Source organism: Tenrec ecaudatus, chromosome 4, assembly GCF_050624435.1.
Source record: "Tenrec ecaudatus isolate mTenEca1 chromosome 4, mTenEca1.hap1, whole genome shotgun sequence".
Classification (NCBI taxonomy): domain Eukaryota; kingdom Metazoa; phylum Chordata; class Mammalia; order Afrosoricida; family Tenrecidae; genus Tenrec; species Tenrec ecaudatus.
Genome location: NC_134533.1, coordinates 58,502,052 through 58,526,554, shown reverse-complemented (window position 1 = coordinate 58,526,554; position 24,503 = coordinate 58,502,052). Strand labels below are relative to the sequence as shown.

Below are 24,503 nucleotides of genomic sequence, written 5' to 3'. Positions count from 1 at the left end.
GACTGTACGTCTGGATACTTGATTGTCCAGGACCCAACACTCAGCCTGCGTACGTTTCTGCATTCTGGAACATGAAAAGGGGCATGAGACAGGGAGACTCATTTGAGCACCTTGGGACCCAATGACCAGAGCTTTTCAACCTTGGCACTGTTGACGCTGGGGGCCAGATAATGCTTTGTCTTGGGCAGCTGCCCTAGACATTATATGATGTTTGGTGTCATCTCTGGCTTCTACCCACTAGATACCAGTGGCACCTCATTTCCCAACTGGGACAACCAAAACTATCTCCACACATTGCCACATGGCCCCTGGGGGACAAGGCGACGCCCAATTGGGAAGCCCTGGGTGAGAGAGCCAGGGCCGTTCCCGACCCTGTTGAAATATGTCTAACAAAGAAGGACAAAGGAAACGCTTCTTGAACGGAACCCTGGGGCCAAGAAGGTTGGGGGTCACCATAACGCTGGACTCCCAACTGTGGCTGGAGAACCCGTATGTCGGCTCACGTGACAAAGGCCTAGCGTTCAGCAGAGTCAACAGCAGTATCCGGAGCAGAGAGACGATGCAGGGATACAGGACTCGTCAGGCTATTCTGAAGCAGGGGTTGGGAGGAGAGGGACTGCTATGAAAGATGATCACTTGCTCTGTGGTCCTCCATGTGACCACCAGTGGAAAGGCGGGCTTACGGGAAGCCATTGGAAGCTAGGCAAATCCTCCAACTATAGAAAACAAACAAGCTCACTGCCATCGAGTTGAGTTGAGGTCGGCTCATAGCAACCCCAAAGAACAGGGGACCACTGCTCCTGTGAGTTTCGGAGACTGTAGCTCTCTACAGGAGTAGAAAGCCTCATCTTTCTCCTGAAATGCAGTCTGCCTCCCCGTTGGGGAATCCAACACTGGCCTCCCGTATGACAGGCCCGGATCCTCACCTCCCCACTCACGAGCCCTGTCTGCCGTAGACTGCGCAGTTAATTGCAAGTCATGATTCCCTTTTTCGAGTCATTATGCATTTATTGTGTGTATACCTATGTGCTAGTCACTGGCAATTGGAGAAACAAAGGGCATTTGTTAAAAGCCTTGTCCTGTCAGCAAATCAGCCTAGTAATCCGACTTCCCAAAGAAAACACACAGACCAAGAAACTGTGAAAAATGCAACATTTTAAATTGACAACAGAGGCGATGTAATCATGTCAGTTCAAAGGGCCTTGTGGGTTCATCGTGAATATACAGAATGGCTTCAGAGAGTTCATGGAACCTAGAATGGAGAGAGAGTGGGATTTTCCCGGCACGTTTGAAGACCCCGGGTACTTAACAGGAATACCCCACAGAGTCAAGGCTGGGCTCGGCCCTCCGAGAAGATAGCCGTAGCATTTTGTTTGTTGAAGTCTAACCAATTTATTGATGCTTCTGGTCTTCGAAGAGAGCTAAGACCCACTGATTTTTCCTGTCTTCCTTGGGTACCTACTTTGGCACCTCTGCTCGCCTGGCTCTCCGGAGACCCTGAATTGTGGTTTCTCGGGCCCGTGGGGCATCTGAGAAGATCATGTGCAGCCATCTTTTCCAGGTTCTCAGCCCCAATCCTGAAGACAGACCCACATTTCCCTCTCTCCTCCCACAGGGTTCACAAGGAAAGAATTCCGTGGGAAGCTGGCTATTGCAATCACTGCCAACTTCATCAACAGAAACAGCACGGCGGAGGCCAAGGTGGAAGAGATTAGCGGCGTGGCTTTCATCTTCAACCAGAAATTCTTCCAGGACCTCAAAGAAGAAACAGGTGGAGCCCCCCTTCCCCACCCCATCCGCCAGACCAGGCCTTTGGCTGCCGCTCCTACAGTGGACAGAGGGGCGTGCTGGCTCCCGGGGGCTGGCACTGGGCAGGTTCACACTGGTAAAGCGGAAGCCCAGGGTTCTCCTTAGAATAATAACCGGGCAGCGTCTCTGCAGGGATGAGAGAGCTTCTTGAGGGGAAGCCCTGTGGCTCTGGTTCCTGGAAACAGATAACCATTCATTCACTCAGTAGCCATTGACTGGTGCCCATTATGTGCCAGCCGGTGGCAAACAAAGCCAAGGTTGACCCCGTGCCCTCCCGAAATGGAGGCTGGGAAGGGAAATACCCACACAAACCTCCAACTGCAGAGGGGCCAAGAAGTGATGCTTCCAGAAGCCCAGATACTTTGGTTCAGTGTGACAGCTGCCCCTCCCTTGGGGGGAGGGGTGCCCAGGTAGTGTGGCACTCACTGGGGTCAGTTGTCCCCTGCCAGGGGCCAAAGGAAATAAGGTAGTCATCCGTTTACTCCACACTCTTTCTCAGATGCCGACTTCGCTGTGGTGGCAGAGTGGTTATGCATCAAGCTGCTAACCACAAGGTCAGCAGTTCAAACCCACCAACCACCCCGCAGAAGAACGATAAGGTTTTCTGCTCCTGTAAAGACTTACAGCCACGGAAACCCACAGGGGCAGTGCTACTCTGCCCTACAGGGTCACTGTGAGTTGGAGTCGACTTAATGGCAGTGAATTTGGGGTACTGTGTACCCCATGCTATGTGAAGACCTAGAATAGAGCAACAAACAAACAAAATCCCAACAAAACAAACAGTCCATAAAGAAATAGTGACAAGTCAGTCACTAAGTCCGATCAAGGCTGGTGAGGGGGAATGAGAGGTAGGAGCTCACGGGCTCCCAGAGATTGTTCACTTCCCTTTAAACCTGATTTGAAATGAGGGAGGTAGGGTTGGGGAAGGAGGCGGGCAAAATGAGCTGATACCAAGGGCTCACGTAGAAAGGAAATGCTTTGAAAATGATGATGGCAACATATGTACAAATGTGCTTAACACGTGGATGTATGTGATGTGATAAGAACTTTAAGAGCCCCCCAGTAAAATGATTTAATGAAAATATATACTTGAGGGGTTCAGAGAGTCCCTGGGGAGAATCGGTTCATGTGTGAATTCCATGTTTTCCCACTTTCTGAAGCTCCTTCGTATCTGTAGTTCTCCTCAAAAGGGCAGTGTAGCAACAACATAAAAAGCATTACACTACAGAGGAAGCATCTGCTGTCTGACCACCTGGTGCAGGAAGAGGCCTCCTCTCCCACCTCCACATGTATCGTTCCCAGTGGCTCCGGTCATAGTGCAGATCTGTGCGCTATCCCTCTATTGTCCTTGATCGCAGTGAAAATACTGTCCTCGCTGCTGCGTGGTCCTCCTAGTGATTGGTTTGGGTTGGAGAGGCTGCAATCTCTCCGTAACTGGATGTCCTGCACCCATCCAAGCATTTGCACTCACTCACAGCGTGTTAGTGCCGACTCATAGAGACCCTGAAGGGCAGGGTAGAACTGGCCCCTGTGGATTTCCGACACTGTAACTCTTGGAGGGAGTAGAAAGCCTCATCTCTCTCCAGAAACAGCGAGTGGTTTTTGAACTGTGGACCTTGAGGTTAGCTGCCCAAAGCATAACCCATTATGTCACCAGTGTTCCTAGCCTGTGCACATGGGGTCTGCAAACGAGGCCAGCCTCAGGTTTTCTTTAATGCCTTCAAGCTAAGAATAGCTTTTATATTGTCTAATGGCCAAAGAGAATTCGAAAGAATACTGTGTGTCATGAAAAGCCTATGGAATTGAGGTCGCAGGGCCTATAGGCAGTGTTGGATTGGGACGCAGCCCCTCCTGTTTGTTTGCCTAAAGTCTGTGACTGCTTCTGCCTAGGGGGGCAGTGCTTTCGACAGACACACATGACTCACACGCCAGAAGCGCTTACTCTCTGATGGGCGCCTGACAGAGCTCGTTTGCGGATGGCTGGTTTGGGCCTGGCAGTTATTTACTGTGAGAGATAAAACTATCTCTGCTGAGCTGTTTCTTTGAGATCTTTCCCCGAGCCAGGACTGAAGGCGGTGCTAGACACCAGGCGCCTGCTGGGCAGAATCACCTGGCTCCCCTAAGGGCTGTGCCCATGGCTTGAGCCCTGGAGTTTGACCCCAGTTGCTTTATCTTATAAACAGTTTTAATATTTCCTTTGAAATGACTTAAGAATTCTCTGAACCACCCTCCTCTTCAAAAAAAGAAAAGAAAGTAAACCTAGAAGCATAAATATTTAGATAAATCACCAAGTAAATGCATGACGACAGAACACAGCGTGAGTTTTTCCAATTGTTGTAATGAACTCCCTTAAACTCGGCTGTAGCTATCACCATGGCCTCTGGTTCACAACCACGTTGTGCACACAGTGATGGGGATAAATGCCCCGGAGTCTCTTGGGGGCCTTCCCTGTGCATTGATGCCTGTTTCCTAGCGAGGGCTTCCTGTGGTCACCCGGCCAGCCTCTGTGTCGGCCACCCATAAGTTGTTTCTTTCCCTCCCTTCTGTTTCCTTTAACCAAGCAAAGCCAAACCCCAAAACCACTGCCGTCAAGTCGATTCTGCCTCATGGCGACCCTAACAACAGGGTTGACCCAGCGGATTTCCAGGGGGGTAAATCTTTATGGACGTCTACCTCCATGTCCTGCTCCTTTGATGTGACCAGTGGATTTGAGCCCCCGACCCTCTTGGTTAGCAGGGAAGCGCTTAACCCATGCACCACCAGAGTGGTTTTCAAGAGAGTGGTTTCTAAACTGCAGTGGGGCTCAGAATCACATGAAGTCTTGTTAAAACGAGGGCTATGGGCCCAAGTCCCAGTAGTTCTGACTGCTTACAGGTCTAATAAGTTCTCCACTGCTTGCCTCACACACAGCTAAATGCCCTCCTGCTCCCACGGTGCTGTGTTAAATGGGAAAGCCTCTCACTCTGTGATGATGCCCGTGGAAAAAAGATACAGCCCAGTCCGCTAGTGGCTGTTGCACACATACACACACGCACACGCACGCACGCACACACGCACGAGAAAGGCGAGGAGCTTGGCCTAGACTTGGGAGAATTCACAGAGCTAGTCAGCTGTGGCGGCATGGGGGCTGCTGCGGGCTGGGCGTGAAGTGGGCCAGCCTGGGGTTCGAGGCTCGGCTCTGTTGTTTCCTGGCCGCCATGACTGCAGGTGGCACGCCTCCTTCCATAGCACTTTCACTTGGAAATAAGGAGCCCAGGTGATGTCGTGGGATACGTACGCATTGGGCTGCTAACCATGAGGTCAGCAGTTCTAACCCACCACCCACTGCCAGACAAAGAGGGGGCTTCCTGCTCCTGTAAAGATTTCCAGCCTCGGAAACCCACAGGGGCAGTTCAGAGCCATCTGCCCTATCTTTCTGCGTCCTGTGTGCGTCCGCTGTGATGGACAGGGGGACCTGTCCTGCGGCAGTCACCGCGAGCCCGCGTCCTCCTCTCTCTGCAGGGATTGATCTTGAGAACATCGTTTACTACAAGGACAGCACCCACTACTTTGTCATGACAGCCAAGAAGCAGAGCCTGCTTGACAAAGGGGTCATCATTAACGTACGTATCTCCTCGGCGGGCACGTCCCTGGCAGCCTCCCCTGGGTGTCCTGGGCTGGCAGCAGCAGCAGCAGCGAGCGTGGCAGCAATCCGAGTCCTGCCCAACTAAGCAAGGGGAGGGGAGGGAAGGGAGGAACGGGGTTGCCACCCCTGTCTTTACACCCTCCTTTTCCGCAGCAACACAATACCGGCACAGGGTGGTTTCTGACTCCGGTGATCCCGGTGTGTTAGGTAGAACTGGGCTTCCCAAGGTGCGTGGTCACCAGGCCTTGCTTCTGAGGTGCCTCACGGTGGACTCGGCCATGGAGACTCCCAGGCCACGAGCCGTCCAGGCTGGGAGCTGTGGGGATGTGAGAGAGACCCTCCCTCAGTGTGCTTCTTACGCTTCACCCTCAAGAGACTGGCTGCCTGGTTCACTTCCCCGAGGGTCTCAGTCAGCCCTGCCAGCTCTTCTGGGAAGTCCCCTGTCCTCTGGAGACCAGCTCTCCTTGTCCTAGAGGGACCCAGAGAGACTGTCTCTTGCGAACTCCACCCCAGGGCCCCTTGTCGGGATGTGGTCTCTGCTCTCTGTTCTTGCCGTCAGAGAGACACGTGTGGACTCATGGCTCTGCCAGACTCGCCCGAGGCCGTGGATTGCCTCGGCACCTTCCCGAAGCCCAGACTTCTTGTCTGCAAAACGCGAGGGGTCGTTTCTGTTAGAAAGGGCAGTTGGGAAGAGTAACCGGCTTTTTCAAAGACGTACAGAGCAGCTAGCCGAGAGCCTGTGCGTAGGCATTCTCGGATTTACCTCGAAGCTTCTATGTCGTATTAGGCCACCTGCTTGTTGGTTCTGTGGCTTCCTGGGCTCCAGCTTTTGCATCCAGGCTTCAGAAGTGCACTCCGAGCTGCTCGGGGGCCCAGGGCGGGGTGCTCCTTGGGCCAGCTTTTCAGCCTTTCCAAAGTCCCTGTGTCTGCCACGAAGACAGCGCAGCCTCCAGATAAGGATGGTGCCGTTTGTGGTCAGCTCCTCTCCGGTGCAAGCCCGTGACCCGGGCAACGTAGTGACCATTGACTGCTGCCTGTTGGAGAAGAATGTGTCTCCTCCCGCCAGCTGGTGCTGGGCGCCATTAGTACCCGGCCCTCCCCTGGGCCGCCTCCACCTCCGCGCAGGTCTCAGGAGAGCTTGAGGCACCGGGGCGGATGAGCAGAGGCTGGACACAGCCGGCAGATGTGTGGGCAGTGGGCTTCAACATCTGGTGCCCCGGCAGTGTGAGGAGGCGTGTGCTCTTCATTCCCCAGCTCCACTGGCGCCTCTCCTCCAGTTGCTCCCCAGCCGAGGGATGCCAGAGTCAGAGGGCAAAGCCCCACTCTGTGGTCCCGGGGTGTAGGTGCAGGGCAGTGGGGTCCCTTGTACAGGAAGGCTCCAGAGAGGCTTTGGGCTGTCCACCCCAGTCTGGGACTCCTTTCTTGATTCATTTGCTGAGTCCATGGGCCTCCGAGAACACAGGGGCACGCTTCGGGGCATCAAACATTGTCAGCTTGATTGTGTGGCGTGTCCAGAAGTTCCCAAGGCCACCCGTAGGCACTGGGATTTGTTAATAGGACCCACTGAGCCCAGCTTTGCTCACCACTTACTCTAGACCAAGGATGCCAAGCTCAGGCAGCAGAGAGAAGGTGCAGGGCATGAAAACTGTGAAACCAGATGCCAGCTTCCAAGGAACCACGTAGGCCCGCTTCATGCCCCAGCAAGAGTTGAGACCGCACACAGGAGATGTGATCCATCCGGGACACGCTCTGTAGTGACGCAGGACCCGGGCTTCTCGCAGGAGGCTCGCGTCAGTGGAAAAGAGGAAGAGCGTCAGTGAGCTGGATTGACACAGGGCTTCAATATGGCTTCAGACATAGCAACAGTGGTGAAGATGGCACAGGACCGTGTTCTGTTCTGTTGTGCCTGAGGTCACTGCGCTACGAAACCGACTCCACAGCACCTAACAACAATCATCTGAGCACCGCTGACCTGGCACCCACCCAAAGTGCAGGCTCCTGGAGGGACGTTCAGCACGCAGGACTAAACATTTGACCACAATGAGCTGCCCTAATCAGTCACTGGTGGGAACTCACTTGATAGCAGTTCCCAGACACCAGCCAAGGGCTATTCTTGTGAGCAGTTCTTGTTAAGGATAGCCGCTTAGACCTGCTGTGTTAACTCATTTCTACACTCTTGGCAGTTACCAAAGGCCCTCGACACTCTTGTCTCAGGCCCTCTGCCAGGGCCCAGAGGGGCGGGGCTCATTTGCTCTCTTTCGTTCTTGTCCCACCTCATCTTCGCATCGCCAACTGGGGAAAGTGATCATGTGAGTCTTGGAATGAGAAAGGAAACCAAGTATCAGAAACTCCAACCTGGATGCAGTGGCCCGACAAAGGAGTCTAAGGCCAAGGATGGGTGTCATTTGGGGAATATGGTTTGAATGTAGAGGTAGCAGCAGTTCTGGAACAGTGTGCTAGATTACATGGCCATTTGGACAATTGAAGCAGAGGGCCCATCTGGCTAAAGATGAAGCTGTGCCTTCTAAGACTTTGATGGACGCTCCGGCTGGCACCTTGGGTGGGTCGGAGACATCCTTCACCCTGTGTGTGCCATCGAACATTACAGGAGATTGGGTTTTCCGTTCACTGAGCACCTCCTGTGTGCCAGGCAAAGAGGAGCCTTGTTGGTCACACACACCAACTGAGTGCTGCGTTCTCGGCTGCTAACCAAAAGGCTGGTGGCTTGAACCCACCCAGTGGCTCCGTGGGCACAAGCCCTGGCGATTGAGTCCCGTAAGAGCCCCGTGAGGTGGTCGTGCCCAGTCCCTGGGAAGCACTCTGAGTTGGAATCAACGCCTTAGCACCCAGCAGCGCATGCCGGACATAGGGCCCAACATCTCATCCTCACAACTTGAGGTAGAAATGAGAAACAAATAAACACCACATACTCAGAAAAGCTGTCTAACTTGCCCACATTTACCCAGCTAGCAAACAGCAGGGGCAGAATCTGACCTCTTGCCCTGGCTGACCCCAAGAGGGTCTTGTGGTCACCTTACACCGTCTCCTTCCCAGCCCCTCCCAGGAGCTGCCCTTCCGTGTTGTCTTGGGCAAGCTGGCCTTTCCATGGGCTGCTTTGCCTCAGTCCCAGAATGAGCTGGACCTCTCATGCTACCCGGTAAGCCGCCCGACTGGCTTCAGGCCCGATAACCCAGGGCTCATTTCTAGCCTGCCTCTGAGCTCAGCGCACTCTAAGCTCAGGGCTCACTGTTTCCCCAGCAGGGAAGTATAACAGTGAGTAACCTACCAGAGAAACTGAGCCCTTGGCCATCGGAACCCACCGAGAAGAGGTTCGAAGCGGATCCGTGCCCCACACCCAGCCTTCTGATCTTGTTGGCCCACTAAATACAGCATCCCTGGCCCGCGTTAGCTTAGCTCGGTTTCTTACTAAACTGTGCCTACTGCATTGTTCTCTTATCTTTTTGTTGCATTGAAAGTCATGGGAATTTGCCCTACAAAATGGGGTTCTGTGTTTGCCACAAGACCATTATCACAGACCCCTCATTGCAACCCGTAATGTTCTCTGTAGACGTTCCCTTGCGAGACTGTTATTTCAGAACTTGGTGCCAGGAAAATATGACCTCCCCCGAAGAATGTCTGTGCTGCTTTCTGTCCGATAAGAGGAGCCCTGTAACACAGCGCACGCTTCCCTTTAGCCTTGGGTGCCAAGAATGCCGACGCCAAGCTTGATGCTTCATCACAACCGGTTTACCGCATAACGGACAGAGGTGCTTCAGCTTCCTCCCGCTTGGGCCTGAGGTCCTCCTTCTGCGTTGGTCAGCCTCACTGTCTACATGTTCTTCGCGGAAGCCAAGCCCAGTGCTTGAATATTGAATTTAGGTCCCAGGGCTGCTGTAACAAAGCACCGCAGACGAGGTGGCTTATCGGAAAGAAATCAGCGTCTCGCGGTTCAGGAGGCTAGGAGTGCAGGAGTGCAGGAGTACCCGCCATTGCGGTTCCTTCTAAGCCAGTGGATCCCAACCTGGGGGTCACGGTCCCTTTGGGGGTCTAACGACCCTTTCACAGGGGTCACTTATGACCGTATTTCCGATGGTCTTAGGAACCAAGACACCGTTCCTCGATCCGTCTCCAGGGGGGGGTCCGCCCACATGCAGATACGCCCCATACGGGGTCACCACCACATGAGGAACTGTGTGAAAGGGTCACGGCATTAGGAAGGTTGAGAACCACTGCTCTGAGCACTCCGAGGGAGGAACTGTCGCATGGCTCTCTCGGCCTCTAGGGATGACCAGCAGTCCTTGCTGTTCCTTGGCCTGTGGATGCGTCACTCTGATCCTGCCTGTGTTATCAGATGGCCATCTCCCCTCGGTGTCTTTTCCGTTTAAAAAAAGGACACCACTCTTACCGGATTAGGACCCGCCCTACTCCGTCCAGGCTGATGTCATGTTAACAAAACTGATAACCTCTTCAAAGACCCTGTTTCCTAACAAGATTGTAATCATTTCTCTTTTGGCCGCTGAGGTCTGTAAAGGATCCTTGTCCTCCAGAGTGGACCAAGTGGAGGGGGCAGGAGCATGGTGTTTAATCTTGCTGTAATGTGTCCTTGATATCCTCCCAGGACTACATCGACACTGAGATGCTGCTGTGTGCAGAGAACGTGAACCAGGACAACCTGCTTGCCTATGCCCGAGAAGCTGCCGACTTTGCCACCAATTACCAGCTGCCGTCGCTAGACTTTGCCATGAACCATTATGAGCAGCCCGACGTAGCCATGTTTGACTTCACCTCCATGTATGCCTCCGAGAACGCGGCCCTGGTGCGCGAGCGCCGGACCCACCAGCTGCTCGTGGCCCTCGTGGGCGACAGCTTGCTCGAGGTACTTCTGCACCTGCAACCCCCATGCTCCTGCTACCGGGCAGATGCCTGCATTTGTGTCCCAGCGGGCAGAAGCTGAGGTCACGCAGTGGCGGGGAGTGACGGGTTCAGAGGCGCTCAGCCAGTTGACAGCACTCTGCCAGGCCTGGCCTGGTCTTACACGAAAGCTCAGAGGAGCCAGTTCTGTCTGCGTGTAGGCAGGAGAGCTTTCTCTCCCATCTCTGGGTTCTCCTGGGAGGATCTCCTAGCTGAAGAATAAAACCCAGGGGGCCTCAGTCTGTAAGGCCAGAGTGTGTAGAACCCCCAGCAGGACCCAAACTCCCTTCCAAGCTGGGCGGCCTTTCCATGGAACAGAAGAAAGGTATGGTCTCCCCAAAGGCTCCTTTCCATTCATGACTTCCGTGTTCAAAATGTTTCCCAGAAAAATCTGCATGTGCAAAGCCCTCAGGTTGAAGTGAATGTTTTTTAAAGGCATATAGTTTTATCTTTGGTGTAAGCGCTAACTAAAACAAATGCTTGTACAATTATTCCAAGTTCAGAGTCAGATTCCAAACCAGGCCTTGGACTCTTCGTAGAACAGAGTAGTTAGAACTTAGCCAGGCCGGATACCATGAAGCTGGGTGACTCGGGGGCACCCACTTCTGTGTGTGTGGAGTGGAGCCTTGCTCTGTGACTCGGGGAAGCAGATCTCCAGGGCTTCCTAGCAAGGCGCCTCTGTGTGGACTCTTCCCTCCAACCTTTCTGTTTCCAGCCAACACATGATACCTGTTAGCATTACTCAGACTGCGAGATTAGCATGATTGAATGGGTCCTGGCGCACCAATGAGCACGGGTTCTAACCGAAGCTCCCAGGCTAAACACTTAATACCCACCCGGCTTCTACCCCAGCCTCCCTTCCCAGCTTACCTCTGAGCACAGCCCTCCCCTGCTGTGTGCAGCACCTAAAACAGACAGACAGACTATCCCTCCCTTACAGTCCGCATTTCCCAGCTGCCCTGCCTCTGCCCACATGAATCCTGAATGGCTCAGGACACCTGACTGGATCTCAGCCTTTCTTTGAAATCTGCTGTGTGAAGCTCCCCCCCCCCACCCCCACTGCCACCTCACTCTTCTCCGGGGGGACTGTGTCTCTCCCTTTTCTAAGCCCCGTACACCTGACGGTGCTCCGGAGTTGCTTGTGTTTGCGGTGGACCCTGGCCCAGGGCTGGAAATATGTGCTGGGAGGATGGGTTGGCAAGCTGCGAGTGGTGGTAACCAACCGGGATTGGACGCATTTCCTTTGCAGCCCTTTTGGCCCATGGGCACAGGCTGTGCCCGGGGCTTCCTGGCAGCCTTTGACACGGCATGGATGGTGAAGAGCTGGGACCAGGGCACCCCTCCCCTGGAGCTGCTGGCTGAGAGGTGAGCAATGGCATTAAGAGGGGGGCAGGGTTGTGTCAAGAGCTCGGGCCGGAAATCCCCAAACTGGCTCTAGGACAGCCTCGGTCAGACTGGGGTCCTTCTCCCCGCTGTGTGACCCTCTCCAGCCCTGGCCTGTCCGGGCCATACCGGGTCTTCAGGGGCCCAAAGGAAACCTTGGCCATAAGCATCGCTACCTCCTTCAGCGGCCCTCCTTGGTGAAATGACCTAAATCTTTCTTTTCCTTTTTTTTTTTAAATCAGCTGCCCTGGAGTCAGTTCTGGCTGGTGGTCGCCCCATGGGGGACCATAGAACTGTGCACCCTACTGGGTGCATCAGACAGTAGATCATCCAGGCTTCCCACCCCCAAGGTGGTACACTAAAACCTTCAGCACTGTGGTTAGAAACCAAGCATATTAACCACCCTGCACAGATAGGACCTCACATGCTGCCTTTCAAAAACTTCCACTTGGGCACAAGCCCAGGGTTGGAGCCCACCGCAGTGCTCAGTTCATGGGAGCCGGCCAGGGAGGGTGTCCCGCCTCTCCATGCCGAACATCACAGGATTCCCCCAGGCCTCTTCCCCTGCCAGGCTCCTGGGCTTGCGCTTGGACCCCTGCGGGGAGCCACATGGCTGTGTCCCACGGTGAACTTCCGAGGAGGCAGAGGCTGCAGGGCGGAGCCAGGCCTCTCAGGGTCTTGGGTGTGGAGGCCTGTGACTTGGCAATCTGGGTGGCAGCCACAGGAGGCGACAGGCCTGCGGGGTGGTCATGGCCAAACCCCAGGTGGCCATGCTGCCAAGTCGGTGGCCCTCTTCTCAGGGGAGGAGGCCACTCCCTCCTGGCCCCTCTGACCCTCGCCAGACTTGGCAGATCTCCGAAACCATGATCGCCAGGCACTGCAGGGGCGGGGTTTATCCAAACACAGGCAAGAAGCCCTTGAACTCAGAGCTGGAAGAGAGGGGGAGGGGAAAAGGCCTGCCGTGGCAAGACCCAACCCTGACCTCTCAACTCTGCCTGCCCCCAGAGAAAGTCTGTACCGGCTGTTACCTCAAACCACCCCAGAGAACATCAACAAGAACTTTGAGCAATACACACTGGACCCAGGAACACGGTACCCAAACCTCAACTCCCACTGCGTCAGACCCCATCAGGTACGCCTCTCCCGGGGCCCATCCGGGGCAGCCTCAACTGAGTGGTGGAGAGCCAAGGTGGCTGGCACACCTCTGTAGCGCACACCTGGTATACCTGTCCCAAGTGTGGGACTGAGTGCCCTCTCCAGGAGAGTCACGGGAGTACAACAGAGTGAGCATTCTCTTTAGCCTGACAGAGACATGTGGCACAAATTGGATGCATGGATGCACGTGTGTGTGTGCATGTTGTGTTTATTCATCAATAACAGGAACCCTGGGGGCATGGTTGTTAATCACTGCCCTGCTAACCGCCAGGTCAGCAGTTCGAAACCACCAGATGCTCCGAGAGAGAAAGACGAGACTTTCAACTCCTGCAGAGAGTTTCTGTCTGGGAAACTCCTGGGGGCAGCTCTGCCCTGTCCTACAGGGTCTCTATGAGTCAGCATCAACTCAGTGACAGCAATTTGGTTTATTCCCCACTACCTGTGTGCCTCGCTCAGCAAACCTCTCTCCAAATAGCTCCGTGACCAAGAGTCCTCTCTCCTTACTACCCACAGTTCCTAGTCAGTTGCTTCCTCACCTTGTCAAAGCCCCCCCCCCCCAGGCTCTCCGGTCAGGAGAGTGGAGGACAGCGTGAATGTTACCCGGACCACACCTCAGGGGCCCTGCGTTTGAGTGGAGAGTTGCCATCCGTGCTCTGTGACTCAGACTCCCTGGGGTGCTGCCCCTCGGGGGGACAAAGGGTGGCAGGTGTGCAATAGGAGGGGTGCAGTCTAGAGACCCTGAGCTATGCGTGAGGAGACATGGGGGGCAGCTGTGTGTGGCCTCTCTCCTTCGCAGGTGAAGCATCTGTACATCACGAAGGAGCTGCCCTGCTGCCCTCTGGAGAGGGTGGGCTCCGTGAGAAGATCCGCTGGCCTCTCCAGGCGAGGTAAGCCGCCCTGTGGGGGCCTGGTCTGGGAGAAGCGCCCCCACCCTGGGCCAGATTGCCAGGAGGGGCTGTTCCGGGAGGAGGCCCACTCGGCGGTGGTGACAGAGGCCCGGAGGGCAGCGTGGCTCTGCCCCTATCACCGGGGACCTCGTCCAGCCCTCTCCTCTTTGAACGTCAGTGTCCTCCTCTCTAAAGTGAAGGTGGAGACTCCTACACCTCGAATGGTCAGAAAGGTCAAGGGAGCGCTCCATGCGGTAGGTGTGAGCTGTGGGGTTGCAGTCGGTTCCCATGATTCCTGGCAGTGACGCTCTGGAGATGGCCCGCACATGGAATTCGCAAATGCTGAGCCATTGCTCCCAGAGGAAACGCAGGGCGAGCTTCCTGCAAGCCTCTGGTCACAACATGTCCCCATCAACGGATCGCTCCGTAGTGCAGCCCTGTTGGCATAGTGGTTAAATCACTCAGTGCTGGGCAGGAGGTTGGCCGTTGGCCCCTGCCAGCCACTGCAGGAAGATGTGGCCATCGGCTTCTATAAGGATTCTCAGCCGAGGAGCCCCTGGGGGCAGCTGTATCTGTGCTGTAGGCCTGCTGTGATCTGCAATCAGCTGACGGTTTGGCTTGGCCGAACCAGTACCTGACCTTATTTGGTGCGTGGGTCTGTTTAAGGACAGGCCATGGAACACGTGCTACGTGGCTGAATCACAAACATTGAACTCCCCACCAATAGCATTCTCACTGGTGCCAGAACAAAGCCTAACTGACACCCAGATTAGGCCCTTGATATAAGAGCATTAGACAGCACTTCTCCACTGTGCATGGGGCCCTCTTACCCAGTGAACTAACTCACCAGCACAACAAGACGGTGACAAAGGAGGCACAGAATACACCAGGGGTGAGGGTCCAGCTTGCAACACGAGAGCCACAATACAAAGACACCGAGTCCCCTTGCTGGAGCTCAGGCACGTAGGAGTGGCCTATGGGTTTGCCGCCACCCACCAGTCTTCAAAAGCACCAGGAGCCTTGCCTGAGGGGTCCCAGGGCCATTTGTGCCAGTAGGCGAATTCAGAAATATGAACCCACTGATGATAAAGGCCAACTGCATCTCACTGAAATTGAAAAGAGAAACATTTTTTTGTAATGGTTTCCTCTTTGGCAGGGGTGCGGGGCCTTTTGTCTGCCAAGGCCATGTGGATATTTCTAACGTCGTTTGCAGGCTCTATGGTCAAGCATTTAATTAACTTGCCCCTCGTGTGATGTGATGGGAGAGACTCCTGCTTTGCGGGGAGGCATGTGATGTTGGCCGGTATTGGTGATTCCATGGGCCTTAGCTGGCCAGGGTCTTGTCTCCCAAACTGGACAACGGGTTCCATGCATCTAACTCTTCTCCTGATCTTTCTGGGCTGAGCACAAGACTGGGTGCGAGGCCAGTGCACCCTGGGAAACCGAAGGAATGGTTAAATGAAGATTTCCCAAAGAGCACGCTCTGGGCAGGCCACTCTCCTCCTGAAAGATCTCTCTGGCTTCGGGAGTGCGCGCCTCTTTCCCCACCACACCCTCTCTGCCCTCGGCGGCCCTGTCATTGTTAACTGTTTGCCTGCCTCACAAACATGGCGGGCGTGAGTCTTTGCCACGCCCACCCGGTCTGCCTCCCTCCGTCTAAGGCAGCGGTTCTCAACCTGTGGGCATGACCTCTTGGGAGGTCGGAAGACCCTTTCACAGGGGTCGCCCCATTCATAACAGTAGCACAATGACAGTGATGGCATAGCAATGAAAATTACGTTATGGTTGGGGGTCACCACCACATGAGGAACTGTATTAACAGGCTGCGGCATGAGGAAGGTTGAGAACCGCTGGTAAGGAGTTCTCGGTGGGCGCCAGCTCCATGGGATCTCTGCTGGGGCTTCCCTGGGCTCGTCTCCTCCTGGGGCCAGCTCAGGGTAGACCCGGACTCCTGCTGCCCCTCACTGTGGCACATACCGCGGTGCAGCATGGGCCTGTTCCCACAGCTCTCCCACTAGAGGAGCAGGGTGGTGGCAGAGTCCACTGAGTCTGGCCAGAGTGGGTCTGAGGGGCTCTTTGCTGGGGACTCATGTGCTTCCTGTCCCAGCTTCCTGCTCTCCCACCACGAGGGAGCAGTCTACGAGGGTCCATGTGTGCTGGGTGGCCCCTGGCATTGGGTCCCTTGCCTGGGTGGTGCCAGCTCTCCTGGTCCCCAGCCGTTGGAGGAGGTCCCCAGGGGGAGCAGCTGAAACTCTAACCCCGACTCTGCACCTTTGTCTGCTGCAGAGTCAGACGTCCGGCCGAGCAAGCTCCTAACCTGGTGCCAGCAGCAGACCGAGGGCTACCAGCACGTCAGCATCACTGACCTGACCAGCTCGTGGCGCAGCGGCCTGGCCCTGTGCGCCATCATCCACCGCTTCCGGCCGGAGCTCATGTGAGTCTGGGGCCCGGCTGGACCTGCCCTGTCCCTCACCAGCCAGAGGGGGACTCTGGGGACAAGGGTCCCCGAGCTCTTCTGCTAGATGGAGCATCTCCAGGCCCCGTTCAGTGTTTCTCTTAGGATATGTTTCATTTGGAGGTTGCCCACCCCTCCCCCTCCAATATGTGCTTCCTCATTATATTGATTGGCTCTGACAACAGAACCGTGACCTCTGCACCTCATGTTCAAGGCTTACAAGTGGCTCGGGCTTAGAAACATCCCTTCCCCCTCCCCCCAGCCTCATCCACCACACTTTGAACATTTGAGCATTCGTTCCCCCAAGGAAGGGATTCTGAGCAAGACCTACTTCTTGGAACTGGTGTGAGTGAGCTTGCCCTTGGACCAGCCACCCGTCTCCCCTGAGGCTTAGCCTCTTTCAATTGGATCACAAAGAAGGTTACATTATATGTGCGGAAATACTTTGTGGTCACCGATGCACAAAGTTACATTTAAATCAACAGCAGTAGCCCTTAGAATCCATGTGGAAACTCGTCCAAAAGGCTGGAGCAAAGCCTCGGAAGGGCTTCCAGGTCGGTGCTGCGTGCGCGAAGCTCACCTTCCGGGGGGAAATGGTGCTCTTCTTGTGTTTGCTGTCAGTAGTGTGAGAGTTTGTCTGTAGTTTACAAGAAACCGTATTACTTTTGCAGTTTAAAAGGGAAACATATTTTTTATCAGTTTATTAGGGGGGCTCTTACAAACCTTAGGACAATCCACCCTTCAATTGTATGAAGCACACTTGTACATCTGTTGCCATCAACATTTCCAAAACGTGTTCTTTCTACTTGAGTCCTTGGTATCAGCTCCTCTATTTTTCCCTCCCTCCCCCACTCTCCCACCCTTGTGGATCCTTGATCAATTAGATGTTATTGTTCTTATTTCCTGTCTTAACATGGTCCGTTGAAGGGGGACCCATTTAATAAGAGAATCGCTCACAACATTTCCGAGGAGGATTCGGTAATCACTTCCCGCCTGTTGCAGCCAAGGCAGTCATGACGGCATCATGGCCCAAGTCTAATTTGGTGCCGCCCTGAAGGAGACGGTGGGGATTAGCATCTTTTCCTGGCTAAGCTGCCCCTCGGGGGCTGGGCTGGGCTCACTGCTTCTTTGGCATGCCCCCACCTGTGCCAACACCTGGCACAGGGCCCAGCAGTACTTTCGGGCTAACTGTGCCTCCGCCTATTCAGCCTGAACTCCTCCCCCTTGTTCTGATTCATCAGCAACTTCGACTCTTTGAATGAAGACGATGCTGTGCAGAACAACCAGCTAGCATTTGATGTGGCTGAGCGGGAGTTCGGGATCCCCCCAGTCACCACTGGCAGAGAGATGGCGGCCGGCCAGGAACCCGACAAGCTCAGCATCGTCATGTACCTCTCCAAGTTCTATGAGCTCTTCCGAGGTGCCCCGCTGAGGACTGTGGGTAAGGACCTTCCCAGAGGCCTCTGCCCGGCCCCTTGAGCCATCTCTGCCCTTGTGCCTGTGTCTGCTCACTCCTAATGTTTGTGTTGTGTTTCCTGGGATGACACTGAGGTCAGGCCAGGTAGGCCTACCCGCCCAGACCCATGATTGTGTGGGAGGTGCCGAGTGTCATTAGATCATCGGTAGAAGCACATGCTTTGGCTCTCTCTCTGGGCCAATAGATCCTTAGCTTCAGGTGAGAGAATGACTCTGGAAGCAGTGACACCCCTCGGGCTCTGAGGTACGGTTGTCAGGGACCCAAATCTCAGTTGTACTTTTCTTCCTTGACAGATTCTTGGGGCAAATACTATGGAGAAAATGCTGACCTCAGCTTGGCCAAAGCATCCATTTCTCATAACTATCTCAACCTGACATTGCCGAGGAAGAGGACCCCACGAGTAAGCCTCGCCTGGTGTTTGCCTGTTTCTCGTTGCTCATGGATGGGAAGGAGGGGGGTGGATCTCATGCGTTCAGTCGGATGATGCTAATTAATTACATAGGCCTCGCTCTTGTGGGCGATGTGAGTAACAGGTAACTCTGGGCATTCTGCATGGCACTGTGTAGCAAGTTTCAGTGAATTCTAACTGGTTGTAGGAAAGGGATGACAGAGGGCTGAAAGGATGTGCTGGTGAGTATTTTTAAAAAGTAATAAATTGATATCAAGAGAAGGTATCAACCAGTCATCAAAAATCTCTCCAAAACAACAAAATACCTCCCGACAAAGAAAGGTGTCCAGGACTAGATGGTGTCCTGGTGATGCTGCAGAGCATCTAAAAGGGGGCAACAGGGATCCCGCTGAGACTCGGGGCAGGGATGGACTCATTCTCCAAGTCCAGCATGGCCCAGGCACCAAAATCAGGTCTAGATCTGGCAAGAGCAGAGAATTACAGACCAGTGTCCCTATGAACATAGTTGTGAAAATCCCACCTAAAGAACAGAATCCAAGAGCATATTAAAGGATTATTCACCATGACATTAGGACGTGTCCCAGGAATTCAAGGGTGGTCCAACATAAAAAAAAAAAATCAGTGTAGTATACCACTTTAACAGAATGAAGGGGGTAAACTGCCCCCACATGACCCATAGAAGACTGGATTTTAATCATGTATGATAAAACAGAAATATTAGAGGTAAATAATACTTGGCCCTTCGATGAGGCACTCAGAGCCCTGTGAAGTGATTCCCGAGCGCTCTCAGTGTACAGCAATGCCCTGGTGTCTCCGTAATTTCTCCATGGAGCCTAAAGAACCAAAGAAGCACCTAGCTATTCTGTGTATGGGCTAGTGAAGCCCAGTTAGCTTCATCGGAGTCGTTCACAATGTTAGAGTGTTTCCCTCACATATAAAAACCACCCTTTGGTGCCTCTGGGAGGATGCTGTGGTGTCATAGGGTGCCTTGCCTCGGTCCAGAGTTGAGGCGCATGGACCTAATATGAAATTATTGTTTTAGTGAGCGGCAGCTTCTTAGTGGGCGGTGCAATAGATGCTTTCTTGCTTGACGTGCTCAGTTTTCAAAGGAAGACGTGGAAGCCCGGAGGGGTGGGTTGCCTTGCCTGAGGCCGTTCACAGTCTCTTGGTGACAGTTCTTTGCGTTGTCCCCTATGCCATGTCCCCTTTGACCGTGAGTTGGTCCATGTGTTCAGTTACTTTAGTGCAAGGACTTCCAGAAGTGATGTAAGGCTTGACCTGAGAGTCCAGCTGGGAAGACAGGGCTCTGAGAAGGCTGCAAACCAAGGGACGGTGGGATTTAGCGCAGCGGGGCGCACAGATGAGAAAAGAAGCGGGAGGTCAGGAAAGCCGGCAGGGAAGGAATTATGAAGGATGGGCTCTAGGGACGACGCAGGCAGCAGGGAAGCTGGACCGATGAGAACTGAGGAAAGACCATGGGACTTGGCTGTGTTGGGGGCCAAGGGCGAGCTTCAGAGGATTTCAGGCCTGAATGATGAGGGCATATCATTTGGTTGTGCACACAGCCACTCACCAAAAGGTGGCTAGTTTGAGCCCACCCTGAGGGGCCTTATGAGAAAGGCCCAACCTTTTGTTTCTAAAAACTCAGCTATGTAAGCCCTGAGCAGCACGGTTGTCCTGTGACACATGGACAGAATGGACAGTCCTCTGGAGCCTTGGAGTGGATAAAAAGGAACTAAGAAGGCATCAAGGTTGAATGATGAGGCAGAACTGCACGTTCTCCGCTTAAGTAACCCGAGACACACTGCCATCCCACAGACTCTGACTCGTGGCCATCCCATAGTGCAGGGTAGTCCCACCCGCTTACGTTTCCAAGACTTTAAACCTCTACAGAACCTCGTCTTTCTTCCATGCAGTGACTGGTGGGTTTGAACCACGGACTGTATGGTTAGCAGCTTAAAGCATAACTCAAGTGGTGGCCGGTGGGAGCAGAGGCGGGGGTAGGGTGTGCACAGTCCAGGATGAGGCCAGCACATTGGCTTGAGCAGGGGAGGCCCAGACAGACCGACAGACAGAGCCCTGCCTGCCCACTCCAGAACTTCAGGCAGGTCCCCGGCTCACCTCCCAGAGGGGCTGCAAGTCTCTGCATGTTTTGAGCTTCTCTTAATTGCCAGCAGTCTCCTTCGCCCCTGGCCCATCACGCCAGGTCCTGCCAGCCCATCCTCTCCTGGCGGGGCTGGCGCCTCCTTTTTTTCCCTCGGCGGCTCATGAGCAGTGGTCACTTTTTCCACTGAGGTGTGTTCTCCCCAGAATGGCAGAATAGTTGTTTTGCTAACTCCGTCTGCAGGGCACAGGCAGCTTCTGCCACGCCCTGTCTAAAGGGAGGCAGGGGCTAGCCAGGCTGGGATGGGAAGGAAGGTGTGCTGGTCTCTTGGGATTGGCAACAGAACTGCCAAAACAAGGAGCTCCCTGGGCAACCCCAGTTGAGGGGCTCCAGTCGGGGTCTTCATTCTGCACCACATGCCCCACTGAGGGAACTGCCTACAGGGGACCAGTCTCAGGCAGGTTTCCTCTGAAGCCCAGGCCCCCTGCTGTGGGCTTCTCCAACCCCAACAGGCCCACGTTGTCTTTCTGGAAGCTCTCTGAGCCGGACATGCCACCTGTCACTGGCCTTCCCAGTTTCAGCCACCAGATGGCCCAGGGAGTGGCTGAGGGAACCGAGGTGGAGTGCGTATACCTTCTGCCCACCTCTCCTCTGTTTATAGAATGACCCCACTTGCGGACCCGACTGCCAGCTCTGCCCTCAAAGTTCAAGTGGTCCAAAGTCAGTCGTCCATGAGGCTAGCCAGACTCTCCTCCCTGGGGCTGCTGGTCTCCCGCGCCACTCCTCACTGGAAATGCAGTGGGAGCGGGTGGGCTCTGCCCTGCTGAGCCCCCAGCCCATTTTGAACTCACAGTCAGTCTTAGGAAGAAATTCACCAGTCTTAGGAGAGGGTCCAGGCCCTCCCACAGCCCCATGGAATGTTCACCATTTGTCTTGCTCTCTGGAGCGTAGAGCTTTGGCCATTGAGGTGGTACTTGGCATGAGCGGTGTTTGTTCTTCTGTGTCTCCTGAAAGGGACTGAGCACTTCCCCTGGGTGGGGGTAGAGGGTCACACTGTACCTTGGCCATGACTGAAATAGTTCCAAGTCTGGTCCAGCAGCACACCCTCCCAGCAGGCCGGTGACCAGGACCACTCACACAGGGCCCTCTCCCCATGCCACCAGGGGAGCTTGTGTTGTATCGGTGTGCTCTGCGGCTCAAGGAGGCCATCTCCATGGCTCTGTGGCCTTCATACTTTGCACAGGCAGCGAGCACTGTATCCCCTCTGGTCTGCTCCCACACAGAGAGGACACTAGCCCTCTATACCCTAGCTCACACACCTGGCTAACACTAGCACCGCGGGCCGAGCACACCGAGTGCCCGTTCACCGAGCATCTGACCTTCCCTGCTCACCCCCCAACTGGATGAGGGAATGCCTTGCTCTGGAAATTGATCCGTGTACCTTGTTGCACCACGCGGCATCTTAATCTGAGCAGGATCCAGGATCTGTTGTTTACTCCAGAGCCCGTCTTAAGGACCTCCCTGGGCCTCCTGCTTCTGCTTGTGGTGTTTAGCTCTTGGTTAACATCCCGATGGCCACAAGAGTTCTCCGCTGCTGCCAGAATGGAGGGCGCTTGTTCACGGAGGGCCTTATTCCTTCCCCAGGGAACGGCCCTCTCGTCTCCCAGCCAGGAGGGCCCTCTGGTGAGTGGCACCTGATTGGATTGATAGTGCCAACGACTGGATGACCCACCCTGGGTAAAAGAGAAGCCGGGGACCGGGGTGTTCTAGTTTCCCCCTTGGAAAGGAGTCTGCTTTGGCTAATCTCCAGCTGATCTGGGACAGTATCTCAATGTCTCATGGGACAGTTCCCAGCCGCTACGAATCTCTTGTCACCATGCATGCAGGTGACCCCTGGGTATAGAAGGCATCAGAACATTCATACAGAAATGGAACGGAAAGATAATGGGGCTCTTCCATGGACTTCGTGAAACCTCCCTTGTAGGCTTGGCCTACCGCATTCTGCACGTGCACCCTCACAGTGCCTTATTCCACCCTCTTAGACCTGCCACACGTGACTTACATTGGTATGACGGCGATGATGGCCGTTGCCCATTTGTCCCTCTCCGAGCCCACTCCTTGGGGCCCAACACAGACGTGGTCCAGTCCCAGGTCTGGGTAGTCCAGCCGCCTGCCTCTGCCCTTCTCTCTGGCTCTGTACACAAACCTGGTCCAAGGAGCGAGGGGCACTCTCTAAGAAAGTGGCTTCTCCGGCCAGCCTTTCATCCTCCACATATTTAGTGAGCGCCTAGGTGATGCCGAGCTCTCCTCTAGGCACTGGGGACAGACCAGGGAACAGGACAAGCAAGGACCCTGGCAAGAGAGCTTAAGTCCCTAGTACACAGGCCCCCAGGCTTACTTGGTTTACCACCCCCTTTTCAGAAAACAATCATTGTATGCCCCCTGGCAATGAAACGCTTTGGGATTGTTGCCCATAATCCAGGTTAAAGTGTAGGGATCTGCTTCTGCAGCCCCTCCCCCGCTTGGATCTTTCCAGCACCCCTCAGGGTGTGCCCAGCAGCCAAAGCCCCTCCCTAGGTTCCCAGAACTTTTAAACTCTGAACTTTGAAGATGGCTTAGGATCCAGAAGGAGCCCTGGTGGCATAGTGGGTTATGTGTTAGGCTGTTTGCTGCAGGGCCAGCAATTTGAAACTACCAGCTGCTCTGTAGGAGAAAGGCAACAAGAGTTGGGGTCAGCAGAGAGGACAGTTCTACCCTGTCCTCTAGGGTCTCTGAGTCAGTCATGAACCTGATGCTAGTGTGTTTGGGCTGGGTTTTTGGTAGGAGTATGATGCTGTCATGAACAGGGCCCAACCCACTGCCCTCCCACGGCCCCTCTAGGCCAGGTGGGTTGCGGATGACTGCTAAGACCACCTCTGTCTCTCCTTCCCACCAGGTGGCCGCAGCTAAGGGTTCTGAGCACACATGCAGACTGCGGTGAAGTTTAAAGGCAGGTAGACCATGTGTTCAGGCTCGCTGGCGATGCAACAAATGTGTGAAGCCCTCAGCAAGCCCCTTTGCTTGTCTTCAAAAGGGGGTTGGTGACACACAACTCCTGACATTGTCAGGATGGCGAGCACAGTGCCCAGCCTGGCACACGAAGGGGCTCAGGAAATGACAGGGCCTATCACCCGGGGGTGCTGATGAAGACCTCTGAGAAGAGCCAAAATGCTCTGGACCGAACATGGGACCCTGGTTTACAGCAGGGAACCGATTGTCTTCAGAGTTCTGTACATGGAGGAACCCAGAGTGATGAGAATCAAATTGCCAGAGGTCACATCGCCGGGAACTGTCCAAAGGAGAACTGGTGGTCCCCTCTCCACTTCTGGTAACCGCACGGCTAGTGTCTAACTGCGGCCAGCGCTTTGAGAAGTGTTCTCCACGCGTGAGTTCGTGTTTCCTCATGACAGCTTATGAAGCGGACAAAGTGAGGAAGCGGAAGTCTGGGAAATCGGGTGTTTTTCCCTAAAGTCACACAGCTGAGAGGTGGTCGGTGTGGGAGCTCAGCCCCGTGACCCCTTGCTGCTCCATCACCGGCTGCATGCAGAGCTGACTTGCCGGTTGGCTGGCCCTCTGCCTGCTGGCCGCCCTCCTCAGCCAGCCCTGGGTCTGCAGTTGCCAAGCTCACCCCGCAGCCCCGCCCCCCCAGGCGAACTGGAGCGGGTTTGGGCTGCACAACGATCTGCATAGCAGGTTTCTTCGACTGGGTGGAAAATCGGTATCTAGGCGGTGTGGGGTCTCATTTCTGTGTTGGTCAAGTGAAGTCTTTGGCTTTTTTGGTTGGTTGGTTGGTTTTTTATGGGGAAGTTAATCAGTTTGCTGGATGCCCTTAGGTTAGAAACCACAGGGAAATCCCCAAGTGCTCTTACGTGAAAGGGCTGGACAGCCTGGCAGGAAAAGAAAGCAGGGTGTTTGTCTGTCTTCAGGCTCTCTCCCACTGAGAACGGGTCAGTACTCTCTTCCTCTTTGTCCTCAATACTCCGCTCCGGCGGCGGTGGCAGAGGCCTCCTTCCCCATGTGTCTTAGGCAGGGAGTTCCACTGAAACCCGTTCGCCTAGGGTGACCCGGCTGGGACATTAAATATCAGTAGCATAGCTTTCGGCGTCAGAGACGCACACAGGCCACCACAGTGCAACACGGGGACAGATGTGTGGTGGGACTCTCTGTAGAGAAGACTAGGATCCAAGGGGCTGGGGGTGCTGAGGCAAGGTTGCTGCCAAATATAGATAGATGGATGGATGGATGGATG

General features: G+C 54.6%; 1 protein-coding gene across 4 annotated transcripts in view; it reads left to right on the top strand.

Moving 5' to 3' along the window:
- MICAL2 (microtubule associated monooxygenase, calponin and LIM domain containing 2) overlaps window positions 1-24,503 on the top strand; it is a 227,099-nt gene that overhangs the window by 94,437 nt on the left and 108,159 nt on the right. For all 4 annotated transcript variants that reach the window (XM_075546057.1, XM_075546055.1, XM_075546054.1 and 1 more), the window contains 9 exons: window positions 1,616-1,771; window positions 5,311-5,411; window positions 10,053-10,310; window positions 11,595-11,710; window positions 12,734-12,860; window positions 13,680-13,770; window positions 16,057-16,204; window positions 17,467-17,666; window positions 17,996-18,102. In XM_075546057.1, the coding sequence (XP_075402172.1) occupies window positions 1,616-1,771; window positions 5,311-5,411; window positions 10,053-10,310; window positions 11,595-11,710; window positions 12,734-12,860; window positions 13,680-13,770; window positions 16,057-16,204; window positions 17,467-17,666; window positions 17,996-18,102 (1,304 nt within the window). The remainder of the gene's footprint in view (window positions 1-1,615; window positions 1,772-5,310; window positions 5,412-10,052; window positions 10,311-11,594; window positions 11,711-12,733; window positions 12,861-13,679; window positions 13,771-16,056; window positions 16,205-17,466; window positions 17,667-17,995; window positions 18,103-24,503) is intronic.